We start from the raw sequence: 21,041 nt of genomic DNA, 5'->3' as shown, positions 1-21,041 counted from the left end.
CTTCTCTAAGCTATTAGGAGTTCGTCCTACACCCTAGCATAAAACACACTTGCTTGAGAACCAATTTTTCCCTTCCTTCCTTAGCATTAATTCAGTCAACATTAATTAAAGGCGTGGTAGAGAAGTTTCTTTAGAAATGTCAGTGACGTTGTTAAAGGGAGTGTTTTGCACTGTGGTCCCTACGAGGCACTGGAAGAGAGGGGAAACATGAGTGACCCATCTTGCCTAGAAATGACTGCTTAAGTGATGTGAGAGAAAGAGGAAAGAGCCGTGCCTGCTGACACCAGCCGGAGAAGCCAGTGTACCTGGACACGTTCATTGCAAGTTGTCTGCCTGGGTGCTGCTCCCTTTACACTTTCCAGGCTTCCTCCAAAAGTTGTCCTGGCTTGAAGTTACTATTCAGACTCTGGAAGTTCCTGGGCAAGAGTTCTCTAGCTCTGAGCACATTTGTGCCTTGAGTCAGGATAGGATGGCTAGCTGGCTATTATAAACTGAATGTTTATGTCTTTCCCCCAAATGCATATGTTGAAATCTTAACCCCCACAATGTAACAGTATTAGGAGGTGGGGCCTTTGGGAGGTGATCAGGTCATGAGGGTGAAGTCCTCATGAATAGGATTAGGGTCCTTACAAGAAAGACCTCAGAGAGCTCTCTTGTGCCATGTGAGGACACAGTGACAAGACAGCTGTCTATGAACCAGGAAGCAGGCTCTCACCAGACACCGAATCTGCTGGGGCCTTGGTCTTGGACTTTACAGCCTCCAGAACTGTGAGAAATAAATGTCTGTTGTTTAAGTCTCTCATTCTATGGTAATTTGTTAGCAGTTCAAACTGACTAAGACACCAGGGCTGAATAGTCAATGCATGATGGTCAATCGACGGTCTTGCCTAGCTGTTTAATATTAGTTTTGCTGCCACTCACGCTGATCTGCACAGGAGTCTTCTGGTATCAGTATAAAGCACATTCTCCTAGAATCTCCAGGCAGGTTAGTTAAACATGCAGATTCCTGGTCTCCACCCGAGAAATACTGAAATCACAATAAGGGTGGAGTCGGGTGCATGAATCTGTTTCATACAGATCCTCCAGGATTCTTAGGCACCCCAAAACTTGAGAATCACTAGGGTAAAGGAACCATCTTCTATCTGATGAGCTTCCTTGATGAGAGGCTGAAATGGGAGAGGATTAGATATTTCCTTTGGTAACCTGTCTCTGAATCCCCAAGCAGGGGGACACCTCCTCACCTGTACGTACAACGTTGTTACAGCCACTGTTTTACTGGAGTGATTTGTTTCTCTCTTCTGGGGAAAGTATCATTTCTTAGGCATCTTTTTAACCCCACCCCTAACACAACAACTGGAATTTAGTACGACTCTCTAAATGTTTCCTGCATAAATCAACCCTTGGTGTAAATTCTCGCACTTTTGGAAGACCTCACTTTGAGGCAGAAAGTGTCCAGTAGAGCATTTTCCATAAGTTTCACATCAAAATCATTGTCTTCACATCATTCTTTGATACCTACCTTTTTTTTAGGGAGGGGGTAGTATTTGGCTTATTTATTTAGTCTTAGAGGAGGTACTGGGGATTGAATCCAGGACCTCGTGCATGCAAGCATGCACTCTACCACCTGAGCTATCTACACCCCTCCCCTCAGCTTTTAGTGTTTTGTGCCAGGCATTGCGCTGAGCACTTTACATACGTTATTTGATCTTCACAACGTTAGTATTCTCAAGGGCTGATGAGGAAACATAAAGATGGCCTAAGGTTACATGAGCACGAAATGGTCAAGTGGCAGGGCTGGGATTAGAACTTGGATCAGACTGTTTAATTAATTGAACAAGGAGGCCATTGGACTCAAGGTAGTTTTAATGCTGCTGCACCTCCGTATTAAACCAAAACCTAAGCTTGCAGACACCTCAAGTTTAGGAAAGCAAAACCTAAGGACAACCAGTCACAGCCATCTAGGGTTTAAGCTTTAGCCAATCAATAATGTCCTTACTTTCCCTCCACTTTTTCTCTGTAGGTAGGTGTTCTCCAGCTCCCGCTGAGGGAGTGCTTCTAACCACTTCTTGTTTGACTCACATAAATTCCTAAAATTTTAATATGCTTCAGTTTATCTTTTAACAGGACTCAGAGCCAGATTTCTAAATACTGATGTTTAAAAGCACCTTGGCTAACCCTGGATCTTCAGGAAAAAAAGTCTGATTGACATATATCTTAAACAACTTAAGCTGGAACTAGCAATTAAGACCAAACCTACCAGACTGTTTCTACCTCCTTTTCCCCCCAAATCCTTCCTGAACCTCATGCCATCTACCTGGGTCAGACCGTCCAAGCTCAAGAAGTGCTTGGCCTTGTATTTCTGCATTCCTAACCCCCAGGTGCCTTCCAAATTTAAATCCTTTGACACAGTTTGGCCTTAAATGCTTAAAACAAATTTATTAGAAAACTGCAGTACAAGTATTTATATGAACCGAAACTCACGCCAAAGCCAACGCATCATGTTCGGCTTCTGGGCTTTCAGATGTTGATCATGTACTTTTAGAGGGCTGTTCATGCATCAACCTGCGAGCTAATGGAGTTTCCACGTCCCCATCAGTACTGCGGTGGCGGCTGGGGCCTTCCAAATGTGTTCTTGGAGCGTTTATATTAATGATTTATGAGTCAGAAAGAATTATTTGCCATCTGATCCAAAACAAAGTCCTGAAATCTAGCAGAATGGTGATCTATGGCCTGAGGGCACCCTGGCAGGGAGAGGCAATAATTCTCTGACCTGGCTCCCAGCACAGGAGGGAAGAGACAGGCTCTGTGCCTTCAACGTGTAACAGCTTTTGCCCGCAAGGAAAACATGCAAAGAATGGCTCTCTTAATCCCATTCTGTTTATGAAGACATTGTAAAGGCTGAAATTCACATTTTCAGACACTTTGAGAACATATAAACAATCCCACTATATCACTCAGAGACGGCTCGTTTAAAAAAAGGAAGGGCATAGGAAATACACCAAGTAAATTAAGGGCATCATGTAGTTTTACAAGCTTTTGCTGAAGGTTAAGACATGGTTGAAAACATGTCTTCTGTGAAAGCTCCAGAAGATGTACGTCCTTTCATGAATTCTTTTTAGGCAGACACTGTATCACAGCTCCAGCTTCAGTGCGGAGGGGAAGCAAAAAAATGTAAACAAGTGGTCCTTGCCCTCAAAACTGAGCATCTCAAATTGTCATGTACACGTGCATCCCCCAGGGATTTAGTTAAAATGCAGGTTCTTATTGAGTAGGTTGGGAGGGTGGGAGGGGTTCTGCATTTCTGCTCCCAGGGAGAGCAGATGGCACTGTGCACGTCAACTTGGTATTTATAAGGCAGAAATATTTACACGGCAAAACCGTGCAAAAGAACCTTTGATCCTGCATATCTTTGAAGAACTCTGAAGGATCACATTCCTGTGGAAACTGGTGATACCAGAGCTACTGCTGTCTGTCTTCCTGTGGAATGAAACCGCTTTCAGTTGGGGCTTTACATTAGTGACCACTGCAGCTTCTCACCCGGCCAAACGTCTGCTGGAAAAGGGCCTGAGAGATGGAAAGTCAGAGGAAGTCTGTGTTCCCAGGAAGTCAAAAGGCATCCTTGGTAGCCAGAGTATCTGGACAAAAGATTTCAGGTGATGCACTGCACAAGACTGGACAAAAGAAAAGATTTGTCAGCCAGTGTCTAAGTTCTTTCAGTGGACACTATCTTCTTTATCACAGAGAAACCTTGGTTTCCTTGAGGTTTTTAAACCCTGTCGAATACACGGCATCCCAGCACTTTGAGACCTATTTTGTGCAGTTTATAAGCATATTAATAGACTTATGATGGTTGATGGAAATTTGCTCAGAGAAAAAAATCTCAGAGCAGAGCCTAAAACTGGCACTTAAAATAGGCTAGTGGCACCTTGAGAAAAAAACAAAGAGAAACCCGGATTTGAGGCCATGATGGCAGTGAGGACACTGCAGACCTGTCTTCTGCATCCGACAACAGATGCCTGATGCTTCTGCATTTGGAAGCTTGGGTTCCAAGTAATGATAACTAGGTAGAGCACATGCTCAGCATGCACGAGGCCCTGGGTTCAATCCCCAGTACCTCCATTAAAATAAATAAATAAACCTAATTACCACCCAGCCCAAAAAAGCAGAAAAAACCCCAAAAACCAGTAACAAGGGATGTAAATTCACCAGGATTGAACTCTCCTTTCTGGTAACTTGTCATCAGGATTTCAGATTATAAAAGGATCGAGAAGTTTAAGAACGAAGATGTGATTGAATACATATCCACCTTGGAGCAGGATTTCTGATCTGGATAAACAAGAGTGTCTGCCCAATGAAGTACTCAAGGATGAAGCCTCTTTCTTAACAGCGATTTACATCTCTGGCCTAAGGGGCATATAATATTCATTATTTATAAACCTAAAACCAATGACTGGTCAGAGAATTAAAAAAAAATAATGCTGATACTTGGGATCAATTCTGTCTATTTAATGAAGCTTACAAGGCAAATAACTAGAGTGTTATGATTTTTACTTCAAACGACAATGCATTTAGGCATATTTCCTTCTAAGTCAGGGACCTTTGATAGGATACTCTATTTCCCAGGGAACAGCCTGTGAATTCTGAAAAAAGTAGGGTAGATGCTTGTTGATTCTCTTGACTCATTATCACCACTTAAATTTGAACATTTGGTATATTTTAGATGGCAGGAAACCAGGGACAAGTCTAATAAACTGGCCATAAATTAGTTTTCTTATTGAAAGAATACCATCTTTTACACCATCTGATTTTGTTGCCAAATTAATAAATGGCAGCTCATCACAAACAGCTTTACAAGTTCATTAACCCTTTTATGCGAAGAGTTTCAGCTTCCTCGGTGATTGTTTACTTGTTTTATTAGTGTTCTAGCTTCAAAAGAAACATGAACTACATTTTTTGTTGAGGTCAAGCCACTAGTGTCAATTCTTATCCTGTTTTCTCATTTTCCCACTGCCGTTTAAAACAAAACAAAACTTCAAAAGGAAAGCAAAACTGAGCAGGTTAGGAATTGAGCAACCACATTTTAATCAATAAATATAAACATCTGTTTGTTAACAAGTTATTAGGCAGAATGAAATAGTAATTTGTCAAGAATTCAAAAGGCAACACTACCTTGAAGACAAAGTGCCATAAACCTTCCCCATTTAGAAAATTAGAGGTAACAAAAAATTTACTCAGAATAAGGCTTGGAATAACCTAAAAAGTTCCAAGGATACTTTAAAGCTAAAACAGATGATTTTCAACATAGTGGGCAATACGGAAATTATTGGACAACTCAGTGAATAAATGATTGAATGGATGAATCACTGAACATCAGAAAGTAGGATTCTTTCTATTCACATTGTAAGCCAGGCCTGTATTCATTTCTTGTTCCTCCCCTGCCTCACTATCCCTTGCTCTGCTCTGTATTGCAGGAAATCACACTTCCCAGAGCCCTTGCCAGACTGCTTCCAGGTAGGGCTGCTGGAGGTGAGGTGCTGGAGGAAGACTAGAGGGCGGAAGAAGAGGTGAAACCAGGATGTTTTTCCATGTCCAACTCATCTGGTGCTGCCCCCATCTCAGGCAGTGGCTTTGCCCTGCCATGGCTCTACTGCTCACAATTCTTGGGTGGTACCAGTCTCTACCAGCCAGCCCCCAACATGGTTCCAGCTCCTGTGGACCACCCCAATTTCTGGACTCAGGGAACCACATCTTCTCATAGACTGAGGTGGCAACAGTTTCCTTTTATTTATCTTCTCTTTCATCATCTGTGTATGTTGATTTCCTCTATTAAATTCCCTCTGTTGAAACACATAGAATGGTTTCTGATTTCTTGACTGGATCCTGACTGCTGCGTAACAGAATCATTAACTTTTCCCCCTTCTAACATATCTGGGAATCTATGCATTGAGAATCTGCCCTAAGCCAATTAAAAAAAAAATCACTCAAACCACACTCAATTGCCACTTTCTGCAATACAGGCAAATGAATATCCCTTTGGCTGTTTTGTCAGTCAAGCACTCTCTTTGCCAGGGGTACAAATATGACTCCGACAGTCTACCAATGTCACCACCAATCACATTGGACACAGCCAAAAGTCATCTGCGGAGGTCATTTTTGTTGTATATACTAAATGTGACAACAAGGAGAAAGAAAGACAAACAGAAAATTAATCTCAAGAGAAAAAGCCATCAAATGGATAACAGTGTAAAAAAAAAAAGTCCCTGAAAATTCAGAGAACGTAAGACAGCACCAGAAAGTTTCTTTCCTGTTGAATCAATAATTTTCCTGAAAATAAAATCCTTTAGAATTTCCGGATCTTTCAAGAGCATCAAAAAAAAAAAATCTGATTCATCAACAGATGAATGTGGCTTCTCAGCAGAAGGCGCCCCTGGAAAGGTTATCTTCAGAAGTAGAGTTCCTTGGTGAGCATGGATACCACACACGGGATCTGCTTCTTCTCGTGGAAGCGCGGGTCGTCAGACTGAGATTCAAAGTGCCTGGCCACCCTGTCATTCACCCTGGTGAGGATCTGCAAGATCTCCAGGCTTTTCCCGTGCTCGTTCAGGATGGAGCAGAGGGCCTGCACGAACCAGGAGCCGCTCCCCGGGTTCCTCCATGAGTAATAGCCTTCAACAAGAGGGAAAGGAGATCGCATCAGCTGATCTGGCCACAGCTCCGCTCTCCACCAAGAAGCAACTCAGCTCTTAGTGTTTGGGGCCTTTTCTGAAATGACAGTTGTCCCCGCTTCTCCATGTGAGATGTGTGTCCTCTAACCCCTGTCCTACAGGTCACCATCCTAAAATACAAATCTCATCCTGCGACTCCCCTACCTAAAACAGTTCCCCTGCACAGGGTGAAGTTCAGACTGCTTAGCATGGCTCAATACAGTGGGCTCCTTGCCTACCTGCCCAGGTTTGAACTTTGCCAGTGCCCTGTCATGCCCTGGGCTATGGCCTTTCTCTCTCTCCCTCTGTCATGTGAGTGAAAAGACGGCCATCTACGAGCCAGGGTGAGAGCTCTCATCAGAGGCCACGCTGCTTGGCACCTTGATCTCAAACCTCCCAGCCTCCAGAACTGTGAGAAATGAATTTCTGTCCCCCAACCTGTGGCATTTTGTTACAGCAGCCCCAGCAGACTAACACGCCCTGTGGTCCAGGTCTCTGAGTTTCACCAATGCACTCGGCTGTCTGCCCCAGGCACTCCATCCGCTGAACCATCTCTCCCTTCCCCCCATTTACTTTTTCAAGACTCAGTTACAGCAGCTCTTTTTCCCAGAAGCCTCTCTCACCTGCCTCTCCAGAATTCACCCTTCTTCCTTGAGTTCTGCCAGGCCTGGCTCAGAGCACCTACAACCCAACCTACAGGTTGGTTTACACAGATACACGCCCCCAGGACTCGGCCCCCCTCTCAGCGGCAGAAGATCAAATCACTTTCTTACAGGATCCTTAAAACTTCCGAGGTTATCATTCTCACAAAACCCCACCTGGAGATCCTGCTGAAGCTGCTTTTCCAAACACAATGATCTATTTACTGTAACCAATACCTCTGTCTCAAGCACTTGCCAAACTATTACTGCAGCTGGGAGAATTCTAACTTAGTTCTGGCTTTTACCCAAAACAAAGGAACTACAATGAACTGACTCAGGCAAACCCAGAGCTTGGTAAACAACGAGGAGGCTTGCTCACTACTGGCATTTCTGGTGCCTGTTTACAAGTTGCCGTATAAAGGATTCCTGGTCTGAGTTGGCGCTCTACTATCTGCCAAAATCTCTGTGTGACCCTGGGGACATCACTTACACTCACCCAGGCTCAATTTTCTTTTTTTCATCTGTAAAATTAAGACAGCAGTAACACCTTTCCTAGCTACCTACACAAGTATCCCAGGAATGAGGTAGAAGGCATGAAAAACACACTGCAAATTGTAAAGTGCTACAGAAATGCCTGTGTTTATAACGACCAATCGTCATCATCATAAAGGAGGAAATTCAGTTTCCTTGGAGAGGAAAGTCAACACATCCCTGCCATAGGCAGAACCATGGCCCCCCAAGAGATGTTCACACCCTAGCCCTAGGGCCTACGAATATGTTACCTGACATGGCAATGAGGAAATGAGATGGGGAGAGGCTCCTGGATTGCCTAGGTGGAACCAATCTAATCACAGGCGTCAGAAAGAGGAGAATCTTTCCCACCGGTGGTCAGAGAGACCGATGCGAGGACAGAAGAAGGGTTAGAGATGTGAAGCTGCTGACTTTGAAGCTGGAGGAAGGGGGCCACAGGCCAAGTAATGCTGGAGGTTCTAACATGCTGGGAAAAGCAAGGATGTAGATTTTATCCCCCATCACCGAGTCTCCAGAAGGAATGTAACCCTGCCAACCCATTTGGAATTCCAACCTCTGGAACTGTCAGACAATACATCTGCGTGTGTTAAGCCTCCATATTGTGGTAATTTATTGCTGCAGCAACAGGGAATGAATAGAGCTCCAAGCCTGCATTTCGATGGTGGAATGGCACGGTCTGGTTAGCAGACAATGGACCTGATACCTGGGACTGTGGAATAGGCGAAGAGAAAGTCGGCTTCAACAGGGACCTTGTATCGGGGATTGGCATCTGTGTCATTGATGGGCCCTGAGTCCGCCTGGATGCCATCATCCAGCTCTGTCCCCCGGCAAGCCTAAATATCAAAGCAGAGATCGCGCCATGAAGTCGGGAACAGGAACAAGTGTGTGGTTCACTGCTGTGTCCCAGGGTCGTTCCAGAACTGTGCTTGGCGTGTACTAGCAGCTTAATGATAATTTTTTTTAAATTCAAGTAAAGTTGATTTACAATGCTGTGTTAGTTTCTGGTGTACAGGATAGTGATTCAGTTATACATGTGTATATATATATATATATATATATATATATATATTCTTTTTCATTATAAGTTATTACATGATACTGAATATAGTTCCCTGTGCAATACAGTAGATCCTTCTTGTTTATCTACTTTATATATAGTAGTGTGTATCTGCAAATCCCAAACTCCTAATTTATCCCTCTCCCTCTCTTTCCCCTTTGGTAACTGTAAGTTTGTTTTCTATGTCTGTGAGTCTGTTTCTGTTATGTATATAAGTTCATTTGTTTCATTTTTTGATTCCTTGTCATGTAAATGATATCATATGATATTTTTCTTTCTCCTGTCTGACTTTTACTTCACTTAATATGATAATCTCTAGGTCCATCCATCTTGCTGCAAATGGGACTCAACCATAATTTGATGAATGAAAAAGATGAATGAATGTTGTTGTGTCGAGTTAGTAGGTAAAGCAAGTAAAAATATTGCAGTGTCTTAAAGACTCTTATAATTTGTGATCCAGTGCAAACACAGGTAGCCAAGCATTTAGAGGCAGAAAAACAAAACTCAAATCTGCATACCCCGATGGAAACAGCATGTAGATTTGGAAAAATGATACACTCCAAGTCACTCTGTCATCTTTACCTATTTTCAACTGTGTTAGCTTCGAAAAGTGATTACCTGAATGAAGAAGAGTTTGGGTTTCTCTAAAAGGGTTTTGCATCGGTCCCCCCTAAAATGGGCTGTCAAGTCCTTTATTGCTGTCACACCATCTGTTCCATAAATTAAGTTTTCTTCTCCGTGGCTTAATAAGATGCAGGCGAAGCAGGCTGAATTTCTGTGGTCCTCCTCGGAAGCTGCAAGCAAGCAATGTAAACATCGGAAAGTTAAAACACCAGTTCTGCGGGACCTCAGATTCCCTTCCGGCCTGGCAGCTGTGACTGACTGTTAGAGTGGGCGGGGAGAGGGTGGAGGAGCTCCCTCTGGAGAGGACAATGGCACTGGGAGAAGTCGGAGAGATGGAGAATTCTAGCATTCTCACTCCGTCTGGAACCAGAATGGGGCTGCCTCCTGAGGAAAAGAGCCCGAACCAAGAGCGGGAAGGGTTCAGGCAGCTGCTGGCAGGTAGTATGTTGGGTTGCTGAAGGATGTGGCCTTTGTTAGGTCTGTGACGCTGGGCAAGTGACAATCATTTTGTGCCTCAGTTTCCGTGTTTGTAAAATGGACATAACAGTACCTATTAAATGAGTTAATATTTGTAAAGGAGACCACGTAAGTATTGTGCGAGTATCTGCTAAAGAAAATAAAACATCATGCTAAGTGAAATAAGCCGTTTACTAAAGGACAACTATTTTGATTCCACTTCTATGAGGTTCCTGGAGTCAGGTCTGCAGAGGCAGAAAGGAGAATGGGGGTTGCCAGGGGCTGGAGGGTTGGGAAATGGGGCGTTACTGTTTACTAGGGACAGAGTTGCAGTTTTGCAAGATGAAAAGAGTTCTTCCAGAGATGGATGGTGGTGACGGTTGCCAAACAATGTGAATGGACTTACTGTCACCAAGCTGCAGACTTAAAGATGCTGAAGATGGTAAATTTAAGCTTTATTTTACAATTTAAAAACAAGAAATAAAATTACAAAAGAGGAGAGAAAAACATGCTAGGTTGGCTGTCAATCCAGGATACTGAGGAGAGGAATCATAAATTATGTAATAGGTTGCCTCAGCTTGAACTTATCTGTGGCTCTGTGATTCTGACTAACCATCCAGCTAGCTAACTTATAACCTGTCCTTCCTTCTTCACCATGACCACTAATGAGGGAAGAATAAGATTTAGAACTTCTCGAGCACCTGCCACATGCAGACAGTGATCTAGGTACTTCGTCTGAGTTATCTGAGTGAATCCCTACAAGAGCCCCTTGAAGTAGGCCTGGTTTATCTTTATTTCACTGATAAAAAAATGGAATCTTGGAGAGGTCCTATAACTTCGCCCAGGCAAGAAAAATGACCACTCTGCTATTCTGATGGGACAATGAATGAGAATTCTGTGATCGTGGCAGGCCCTGGGCGCGGGTGGAGTAACTCACTCTCCGTTAAGAACAGAAACCGCAGTGGAACCTTACGTTGGTATAGGCTGCTTCTCAAAGCACGTTCACAAGCTTCTTCTCGGCTAATCCTCACTGCAAGCTCAAGAAGCAGGAGGAGCTGGGGTCAGGATCCGAATCTCAGGAAAGCAAAAAACCAGGAGGGCGCACACGCCTCGCCGAGGTCGCCCAGCTGCTGGAACTTGGACTAGACCCTAAACCCTACTCCTGATTTCCAGTCTGCTCCACCCTGCGGCCTGCGAGGGCATAAAAGGTCAGCTTTTAGGATTCATGATTGAAGAAATTAGGGAAAGACGCCTAGTTTTTAAAGACATAAGAGAGGGTATTTAAGAGAGGGTGTTATAAGGGAGAAGGGGATCTCTTTTTCTTATTTAGCGACATAGCTCAAAAAGGCAGCAGTGGTCCGAACTGTGTGCCCACCCACTGCCCATGGGCCACTCACTGATGAGTGAGGCATTACTTTCAAACCCTTGCCCTAAATGCGAGAGTGCCCTAGGTGGCATCCAACGGAGAGCGTGATGTGACAGAAAACATAATTGTTCTGGGATCAGAAGACCAAGGCTTGAGTTTTGGCTCTGCCCCAACTAACTGAGCCTTCAGTATGTCCCTTATCCTAAGCTCCGTCCCTACATTTATGAAATGGGCATGGTAATATTGTTGGCCAGCGTGGCAGGGGTTGTGTTAAAGATCTGAGAAAACAATTTTGTGAACATGTTGTATATTTAAAACAAGGTAGTTCTGTAGTGTACGAGGATGGTTATTCACTGTCCAGCACCAGGGAAAAGCTTACACTTAAACTCTGTTCTGCAAAGAAAGCTAGATTTGTGACTTCCCTAGGGATTAGCCTTTTGAGCTTAAGACTGTTCTGCAGGTACGGGACCTACTTCTCTTGCTGTAATGTAAGCTGATTCCATCCTTTTAGGGAGGGAGCTGAGTTTCCCGAGAGAGACAGGTGCCCCAGAGACAGGGATGGAGTAACCGGAGGAAGGAAAGGCTTCCCGCTGAAATCCCTCCCCTAAGGGGAAGGTGTCTTCCGGAGACCGGGTGGAGCCTTGCTCCACTTGGGAGCAGGAAGAAGACAGGAGGCGGAGGAGGGGCAGGAGCGTACCTTTTTTCAGCAGATCTTGCATCTTGGCACAAGAGCAGTCATTATAGACGGCCACCTCGAAACCCAGGTTCCAGAAGCACTTGAAAAGAGCCTCGGCGTCTTTGTCTGTTCCATTTCGGACGCCCATTCCTGTGGGAGCAAACACCGAGTGCACGGTGAGTCCTGTGGGCTGGCACCATCAGGCCAGGTGCTCCGGCATAGATGCTGCCAAGGTCACAATTCAGATGCACAACCAAAATAAGAAGCAAACTCAGAGGAGAGGGTGACAGCCCACCCACAACAGGTGAGCCCCATCACGACATCTCTCAGGTCCAGCCAAGGCCAAACGGCTCCCCTAAGGCCGTCTGGTTCAAGTCCCATATCAGCTAATGCACACGGTGGGATCTCAGTCTGAAAGCTCCGGATTTCCCTGCATCCCTTTCTCCTGGGCACGGGAGTACCACCTGCGGAGGGGCGGTGGCCACAGCGGATGGGCGCGGCGTTTTTCTGATGAATGTACAGGTCTTAACTCAAGCTGAAGAAAATGGAAGGGAACAGAAGAGGTCAGCCCGTGCCCACAGCACCTACCTGTCACTTTGTCGAAGTTCTTGTTGTTTATTATGATGCATTTGCCCACCTTCTCAAAATTCATGTTATACTGATATGTAGGCACTCGGTCCCGGGGGGTCTTGACTGATCTCCCTGAGCCATTTTTCTTCTTACTGGGGAAATATGAAGTCAGTCAGGGTCTGTGGAAGACGTCTGGACAGTAATGACCTCTTAATTTTACTCCCAGCATGAAAGGGGTACCCATGAAAGCTGCAATGTCTTGAAAAAAAAGACCTAGGGGTGGACCAATGATTCTGTTTAATTGTCAGTTTTAAAGTGAACAGGATCTCCTGCCTAATTTCATTAGATGCTAGAGAAATGCAAGTTGAAATCACACTGCAATACCAGTATGGATTCCTCAGAAAGGCTATAGTGACCACTTTCAGCATCTGGAATTATTATACATTGCGGGTGGGGGGGGGGGCGCCCACTGTGTACATCCACTGTGGAAAATTAGCAGAATCTACTAAAACTGAACTTAAAATATCCTGTGAAATGGCAATTCTACTCCTGGGTATACAGCCCAAAGGAAAGCAAACATTTACCCAAAGCCAGGTCCGCACATGTGCACAGCAGTACTATTTAGTAATAGCTCCCAACAGGAAATAATCCAAATGTCCATTTACAGTAGAATGGATAAACCATGGGCTTTTCATATAATGCAACAGAATAGATAGGCATCCCTCAGAGATACTGTGGGTTCGGTCCAGACCACTGCAATAAAGCGACTACCGCAATAAAGCAAGTCGTGGGATATTTTTGGTTTCTCAGTGCACATAAAAGTTATATTTACACTATACTGTAGTCTATTAAGTGTGCAACAGCATTATGTCTGAAAACAATGTACACAACTGTAATTTGAAAATACGTTATTGCTAAAAAATGCTAACCATCATCTGACAACAAAGGGTCAGCCGCATGAACCTTCAATCTGTAAAAAAACACAGTATCTGTGATGCACGGTAAAGTAGGTGCAATAAAACATGAATGGTATGCCTCCAATAGGAGTGAACAAATCATGACAACACAGTCACATGGATGCATCACACACATCTGATACTGAGTGAAAGAACCATATACAAAAGGGTACCTATTGTATGACCCTGTTTTCATAAAGTTCAAAAAATGAATACCTGGTATTCAAAGTTGAAAGGCAGTTTTCCCCTATGGTGGGAGGGTTGGGGACTGTAGGCGATGGACAGACTTTCTCAGATGCTGGCCATATTTTGTTTCTTGATTTGGGGGCTGGTTACACGAGTGCATCAGTTAGTGAAAACTCCTAAGTGTGTGTAATCTGCTATGTGGATGCCATAATTAACATTTACATTAATAAAAAAGGAAGGGCAATTTAAAAAAGTAGGCCCCTTCCAGTCTCCAGACAGTAACCATTCAATTTAGCAAAGTCTGGCACTCAGGCATCAAGACTGGAACATGGGGCATAGTTAAGAGGGCAGAGGAAAAAAATGTCAAATGCCAGCGGGGAGCTGTATTGCTAGTTAGTCACCTGAATGAGAGAAGGGATCTTTCAGTCTGTTCTGAAAACTTGCGGAGTCCCCAATACCTAGAACAATGCCTGGCGTGTGAGCTGCTCAACAAATATTTGTTATAAACTACAGACCAATATCTCTAACAAATACAGATGCAAAAATCCTTAATGAAATGTTAGCAAGCCAATCCAGCAATCTATAAATAAGATTATACACCATGACCAAGCATGACTGATCTCAGGAATACAAGGTTGGTTTAACATCCCAAAATCAACTAGTGTCATCCATCATATTAACAGAATAAAGGACAAAAACCATATGATCAATTGGTGCAAAAAAGCATTTGACAAAATCCAACACCCTGTTATGGTAAAAATGCTAAATAAGCTACATTACAGTGGAACTGAGAAACTTAAAAAGAGCATCTATGAAAAACCCACTGATAATGTCATACTTGATTAAATAAAATCTGTATTTTAAGGCAGGACCAAAAAAAATTAAACATAAAATTCTCAGTGTTTGTTTGGGCCTCCTCCCTCCCTCCACAGTGTGCAGTGTGCATCTGCATTTCATTTTAATCAGAACACCTCAAAGTTGGGAATGCCTGCTTGGCAGTAAAGATCAATTTTTTTTCTTTCTTCTGATGCTAGCAATGGAGCTTCTTTAAAGAATAGCATTTTTTCCCAGCTCTGTAGGGGGTCATGGTGACTTGCTGCTGGTTTTGCACATGCTTACTTGGACTGTGTATCTTTGGTGAACTTTATGTAAGATTATCAGTGAGTCATTTTGAAGTATGGTCCTTTGTCTCAAAAATGTTTATGACTGAGCCAATTCTCACAGATGGAACAGTTCGCAGAGCTCTCTGAGAATCTGCTTCCTGGGTTATAATCCTCAGTTTGGCTCGGATAAAATTCCTCTTTTTTTCCTTGACTTGATAGTTAACTGAATTTTTGTCGACATGCTTAATGGTGAAAGGTTGAGTGCTTCCCTCCTAAGATCAGGAACAAGTCAAATAAAGCCATTCTTGTCACTTCTACTAAATACCGTACAGGAGGTTTTATGTGGGGCAGTTAGGTTAAAATTTTTTGTCATATGAATGAAAGACTCAGGTTTTATTTGCTCCTATCATGGATTTGGAAACTGAGGTCCACAGAGAGGCAGGAAGTTGTCCAAGATCCCCCACCTAGTGATCAGCAAAGTGGGACCACCACACAGGCCTCCGACTTATGTCAGAGTTCCAGAGCCCTGTGCTCTTCAGTATTTGTTAGAATGACTCGTCTGCCATCCTCCCAAAGCTTTGATCAAAAGTTGGGAGAAGTAAAGTTAAAGTAAAAACTGGGCTTGTCACCTGATCAACAAGGGTGCGCCCAAGGGTATTTCACTCTGAGTTTCCACTGAACGTTATCTGAGTTTCTCACAATCTCCAAAGGGACCTGGCCATTTCCCTTTCCCTTCCTACCTTGGTCCAGATTACAGATGAGATCTGCGTGTCGAACCTTCAGATTCCTTATTGCTATTTTCAACTACAACATGACTTCATCCTCCACTTTCATAATGCCAAATTTCTCCCATGATCTCATTTTATTTCTAGAAGGGCACGTTTCATCCCTGATATCATCTCGTACCTTAAAGAGAAATGTCCTCAGTCTGGTCTCCTACCTTCACAAGACTCGCCCCTCCCTTTGTTCCCTGGCTGTTTACAGGGGTGAGGCCAGTTTTTCTTTCAGCTTCTTACCCAAGAGAGGCAGCACAAAAGAGCACCGGCCCTGCGGTCCGACAGAGGTCTGCATCCATCTGCCCGTGTGCCAGGGCCAAGGCCTCTGCGACTGTCACAAAGTGGATGGGAGGTCTGGTGGCAGCGAGTGGTCCCGTGGAGTTTCCTCCTGCTCCCAGGCCTCCATAAAAGCTCGGAGGAGATGCGTATCAGCAAAGTGGGAGTCTGCACTGTTCAAGGACATGCCATCTGGGGAGGAGCAGGGTTTATTTCCTTATTGCCACCCTGTCAGTGACCTCTACTGATAGGGCCCTCTGTGCAGATTAAAATGTCTGCCCCGTCTTTCACGTGCACGCAGACCCTTTGGTCTTCAGCTGAAGCCTCGGAGGTACGTGGAGGAGGCACATTCACTCTCATTTTATAGGCAGTAATAATGACAATTAGCATTTGTCAGGGCTTATTACCAGGGGCTGGGATGTTGATAAAACTCCCACCCACATCTTCTCATTGGCTCCCGACGGGTCTTCAGCTAATTTAAGGCCAAAGATCCTAACAAGAGGATCATTGAGTGTGGCAGGCTGGAGGTCACAGTTTACGCCCTTTGAGAGATAAAATTCTACTTCTGTCTTCTGTAATATGGATTATTTTAAAACAAACTGTACCATGATATCCAAAAAACAAACAAACTGTGATTGTTTTTGGGGCCGCCATTAGCCCATCCTCAGTGATAAGCAAAAAACTACATTAGCGAGCATCATTTATAAGAAAAACAGGCTCAGATGTAAGTTAGAAAAAAGGACTCTGTTTCTATTGGAATAGAATTTGGAAAATTAACTGCTTAAAGAAAAGGAACACAAAAGGGGAATAAAGATATACACACTGTAAAGAGAATACTTCCCATGACTATGAAAAGTACCTTAAAAATGAATATGAAATGTGATTCTTATCCTTGGTAAATATCTCAAGAGGGAGGTAAGGAAAATTTCCCTTACCTATCCTTCCCCTAAACTGAACTCTCATTTTGTTTCAAAATGAGCTTAATATTTGCTTTTTCTTCCTGGATTTGAGTCAGTCAATATTAATTTTTCCTTCTAACCAAAATAGCTTTTTGTTAAACCCAGGTCTTCCCACACCACAGAAATGCGTCAGAGAGCAACTATCAACTCAATGCCACCGAATTCATCTTCCTAAGAGGCAGTGGCCTTGGGAAAACTCCATCTGTAGCTTAAGCTTCAGGAAACAAATCTGGTGATTAACTTAAAGCATGTAACAAGAGACAAATCAGAGGGAGAAACGATTGTCCAGAAGGCATCAGGGAGAAAGTGCCAGGAAAAAACGCAGTGGACTCGTCTACTGCCTGTAGACACACTGCAAGAAAACGGGTCCAAGAGACTCGAGCCTACCACCTACTAGTTGTGAGGCTCTGGGGATTATCTCCCCCTCACCGCATCCTCCCCCGAGACTCCTGCGGGAGCAGTGCCGTCACTTCCATCGGCCAGTTCCTGCTGCCAGGCTGCTGCAGAGACACGAGGTAGGTACAGCCTCACATTCAGGAAGGGGACCGATTCCTGAGAGGGTCCCCACGTTAGGGAACCTTCAGTTGCCGATTCTGCGCGAACACAGGACAGCTGTTTTGCCTGAGTCTTTCTTTTGTGTGTAACATCTAATATGATTTGGGAACACTTTTGGACTGACAAGTTCTCTTCCCTTTTTTCCCCTGCTGCTCTCATTTCCAGTTTTGAACCTTTACAGCGGGTCTCAATGAAAAGACCTGTCTGGCAGACATAAGTTGATTCAATTGACCACTCACTCCTATAATAACCAGCAGGGCAGGCATCCAGATCCAGTTCAGTCTCTACTTCCTGGTGTTACCAAACTAGGTTTGGCTGCTTGCCACTCAACAGTTAATAATCCAGGGGCAAACGTCAGTAGAAAGGAAAGGTGCTTTATTCAGACAAAGCTGGCCATTTGCAGGAGAAGGTGGACCCATGTCCAGAGACCAGCTCCAAAGATTCTGCTCAGCCACGACGATTTTTAAAGGAAAAAAGAGGAAGACAATCTCAGTTAATTATTAAGGTAGGAGGTCAGATTCTTCATCACTTTCCCACCGTGAGCAGACCTGCTGAATTCTCCTGACCTCCTTTTGCATGCTCTCTTGCCTGCATGGTCCACCTGCACCTGCAGGGTCTGCCTGCAGGTTTACAAAGGGGGAGCCAGGGGTATAAAGTCTTCAACTACTTAATTCTTCACTCTTACTCCTTGTAATCCAGGAAAGGAATCAATAGTTCAAACAAGGCATTTGTGTGCACTCAACAGAGCAAAAATCAGGAGTTATGTTAAATGTTTCCTAGTGATCTCATCTCTATAATTAAGGTCTGAGGAAAACAGAGATGAACAAACAGAAAAGGGGCCAAAGAGCTGCTTACACTGTCAGACATCATCCCATTTCTACGGGACTAGGGGCGAAGGTCTATCTTCTGTAACTTCTTCAAGCTGACACAGGGCACCGTATTTTAAGAGTGGAAGATGTCGACATGGGGTCTATAGCATCTCCCTGATGACAATTTTAGTTGCCTGCTTACACGTATGGGCGGAACAAGCTACAATTATTTCAGTGCCTCTAAAGATACAGATTATTAGGAGCAATAGTGGTGATCCCATTCTGTCATCAGACACTGAGTCTGTAACTCTATTGTCCTCATCATTAACTGCTTGAGCCTGCTCTTTTGTGACTCTGGGAGGCCTGGGAGACTTCAGCTTTTCTACAAACAAGAGGCAGGGGACACAGAGGGGCCTTTGTACTTGGGGAGGCCCCACAGGGTTCTGCTGGGCTCCACTGGTTGGACTATAAAGGGGAAGATCTTGACTCCAAATCACATAATATTGTTAAAAAATAATGAGGAAGCTCTTCCTGTCCTGATGTGGGGTGATTTCCAATAAGTAGTGTTAAGTGTGGAAGAAAACAAAGGGGCAGAACAATTGAGAACATTAACTTTCGGGAAAAAGTAATATATTCCTTGTATTTACACATAGAGACTCTTGAAGGATGATATAATGGATAATCCATGGATTCCAGAGTTGGACTGCCTGGGTTTGAAACCCTGCTCCCTCACATAGCTGAGTGATCGTGGGCAAGTTACTTAACCTCTCTGTGCCTCAGTTTCCTCATTTTAAAAAAGACAAAATTACAGCATGTGCCTTAGAGCTGGTGAGCAAGTTAGAATTCACAAAGCACCAGAACAGTGCAGCATGTGGTAAGTGGTAAATAAATGCCATTATTATTACTAATGTTATTTATTAAATATCATCAAAAGTGGTTACTGTGTTCTAGGGGACCAAGAGCAGGACAGCAGAAAGGAGAAAGAATTTTGACTGTATATCTTTTTTTTTATATATATGAATAGGTTAATTACTCAAAAGATTCAAATAAAACTTCTAACTTAATAGCTAAAAATCACTTGCTGCAGATGGATTTTGAGATCTGGCCTATTTGGAAAATCACCGCTTTGGATTTTCTGGATTTATACTTTTTTATGTTAATTGTTGAAAGGACTCCCTGCACACCCCATTTTTCTGTTTTCTACTGTGATTTCACCCCTCTCCCTCGCCTTTTAAACTTCTTCCTCCTCCTGTGTCAACAGTAACAACAACAATAAATACAGTTTTAACAAGTATCACTTACTAAACACTTACTGCTTTCCATATATTATCTCATGCAATCTTTACAATAACTCTGTAAGGCATTAACCCCATTTCATAGAAAAAGGTCATATTAGCTGGTCCAAGATAACAAAGCGACGGTGGTAGATTCCAGGTTTATTCTGAGGTCTGATACCAAGTCCCTTATGCCAGGGGTTCCCTGGTAAAATTCAGATTCCCAAGCCGGACCCAGAGGACCAGAGCCAGGCGCTCACACCCTCTGATGCCTGAGGGCCTCAGCACTAGCCTGTCTGCCCACTGCCTGGGCTCTCCTGGCCCTGACCTTTTACTGCTGTCTCTGCTCTTGGGTCAGGCCCCTTTGGTCCCTTCCAGAGCCCATGGAAGCAGAGGTCCCTGCCCGGCCAGTCCCCCTTCCTCCCGGAAGGGCAGAGAGCACCAGCTGGTCCCACCCTATCAAACATCTCTCCCCAGGTGGCTGCAGCCTTTGGGCTCCTTAGCTCTTGCCCAGAAGATCAAACAAGATGTGCCTCGAGGAGCAGGCCTTGGGGAGATGCCCCTGGGCTGCGGTGTGGTTATATTTAGGGTCAAGTGTGGGGTTTATGGCTCTTCATGAAAACTGAAGGTCTCCCAGTGGTGACAGCCAAGCTGAATATTAAACCGAAATTACTGTAACATCACAACCAAAATGCTTCTAGGAAATGTCACTGTGCAGGCAACGCCATCCTTATTCTCCCTTGTTTGCACAACATTTGGTGGCCCCGTCACTCACCACCAGCACGGTCGGCGGAGGTGAACTCTGCCATCCCAGTGCTAGCAGGTCACAAAGACTTACTGTCTGTTTGGAGATCGATGGCTGGAGCCAAGCAGATCATCAGATAAACAACTGCTACTGGACAGAAGCAAGGCCCTCAAGGGCTCCAAAGAGATGGTGCTAATTAATTAGCCAACTGCCGAGAGATGGCAACGGTCCACAGCTCAGCACCGCAGGTTCCCCAGGGGTCGGGGCGGGCGAGGGAATGGAGAGGGTTATGATAAGAAGCTTGTAAAAATCCAGATTAGAAACTTCGTCAGCTGGGGATCCTCCCCCAAATATAAGATTTTCTGAAAGTGGCTGTTCTTTTCGTCCCGGGTCCACACGGCCTTTCTGCAGGAGATGCCGGAACACGTGAGAATTGTCATTACACGGACCCTAACAGGTGGGCACCTGTGCTTCTTTCAAGTCTAGATCAGTGGAAACCAGCCATTCTCCTGAATCTGACAAACGGTACAAATGGTGGAGGAACTACTTTAGATATCCCCTAAGTCACCAGGAGCAAGAATCGTTAACATTTGTAATAGTATTTTATGATTTACCAAGTGTGTTAATAATCATTACCCCATTTGTTCTGCAAAGTACAGACGAGAGGTATAGAAACACACAGCAAAGAAAGGCTGGCCAGGGTATTTTTAAAGCCAGATTCTATCACTTCCTATTCCACCCCTTGGCCCCATCCCCACCCCCGGCCCCTGCTGATTT

General features: G+C 44.2%; 1 protein-coding gene across 2 annotated transcripts in view; it reads right to left on the bottom strand.

Annotated features, from left to right (window-relative positions):
- Positions 1–5,058: 5,058 nt before the first annotated feature.
- CASP7 (caspase 7) overlaps positions 5,059–21,041 on the bottom strand; it is a 34,370-nt gene continuing 18,387 nt past the window's right edge. For both annotated transcript variants that reach the window (XM_015235928.3, XM_031682589.2), the window contains exons 3-7: positions 12,644–12,777; positions 12,077–12,205; positions 9,552–9,727; positions 8,580–8,709; positions 5,059–6,666 (exon numbers count right to left, since the gene is read on the bottom strand). In XM_015235928.3, the coding sequence (XP_015091414.1) occupies positions 6,443–6,666; positions 8,580–8,709; positions 9,552–9,727; positions 12,077–12,205; positions 12,644–12,777 (793 nt within the window). In that variant the 3' untranslated portion in view covers positions 5,059–6,442. The remainder of the gene's footprint in view (positions 6,667–8,579; positions 8,710–9,551; positions 9,728–12,076; positions 12,206–12,643; positions 12,778–21,041) is intronic.

The sequence above is a fragment of the Vicugna pacos genome, chromosome 11 (assembly GCF_048564905.1).
Source record: "Vicugna pacos chromosome 11, VicPac4, whole genome shotgun sequence".
Taxonomy (NCBI): Eukaryota; Metazoa; Chordata; class Mammalia; order Artiodactyla; family Camelidae; genus Vicugna; species Vicugna pacos.
The sequence above is the reverse complement of the archived record's forward strand: the minus strand, read 5'-3'. Positions and strand labels throughout refer to the sequence as shown.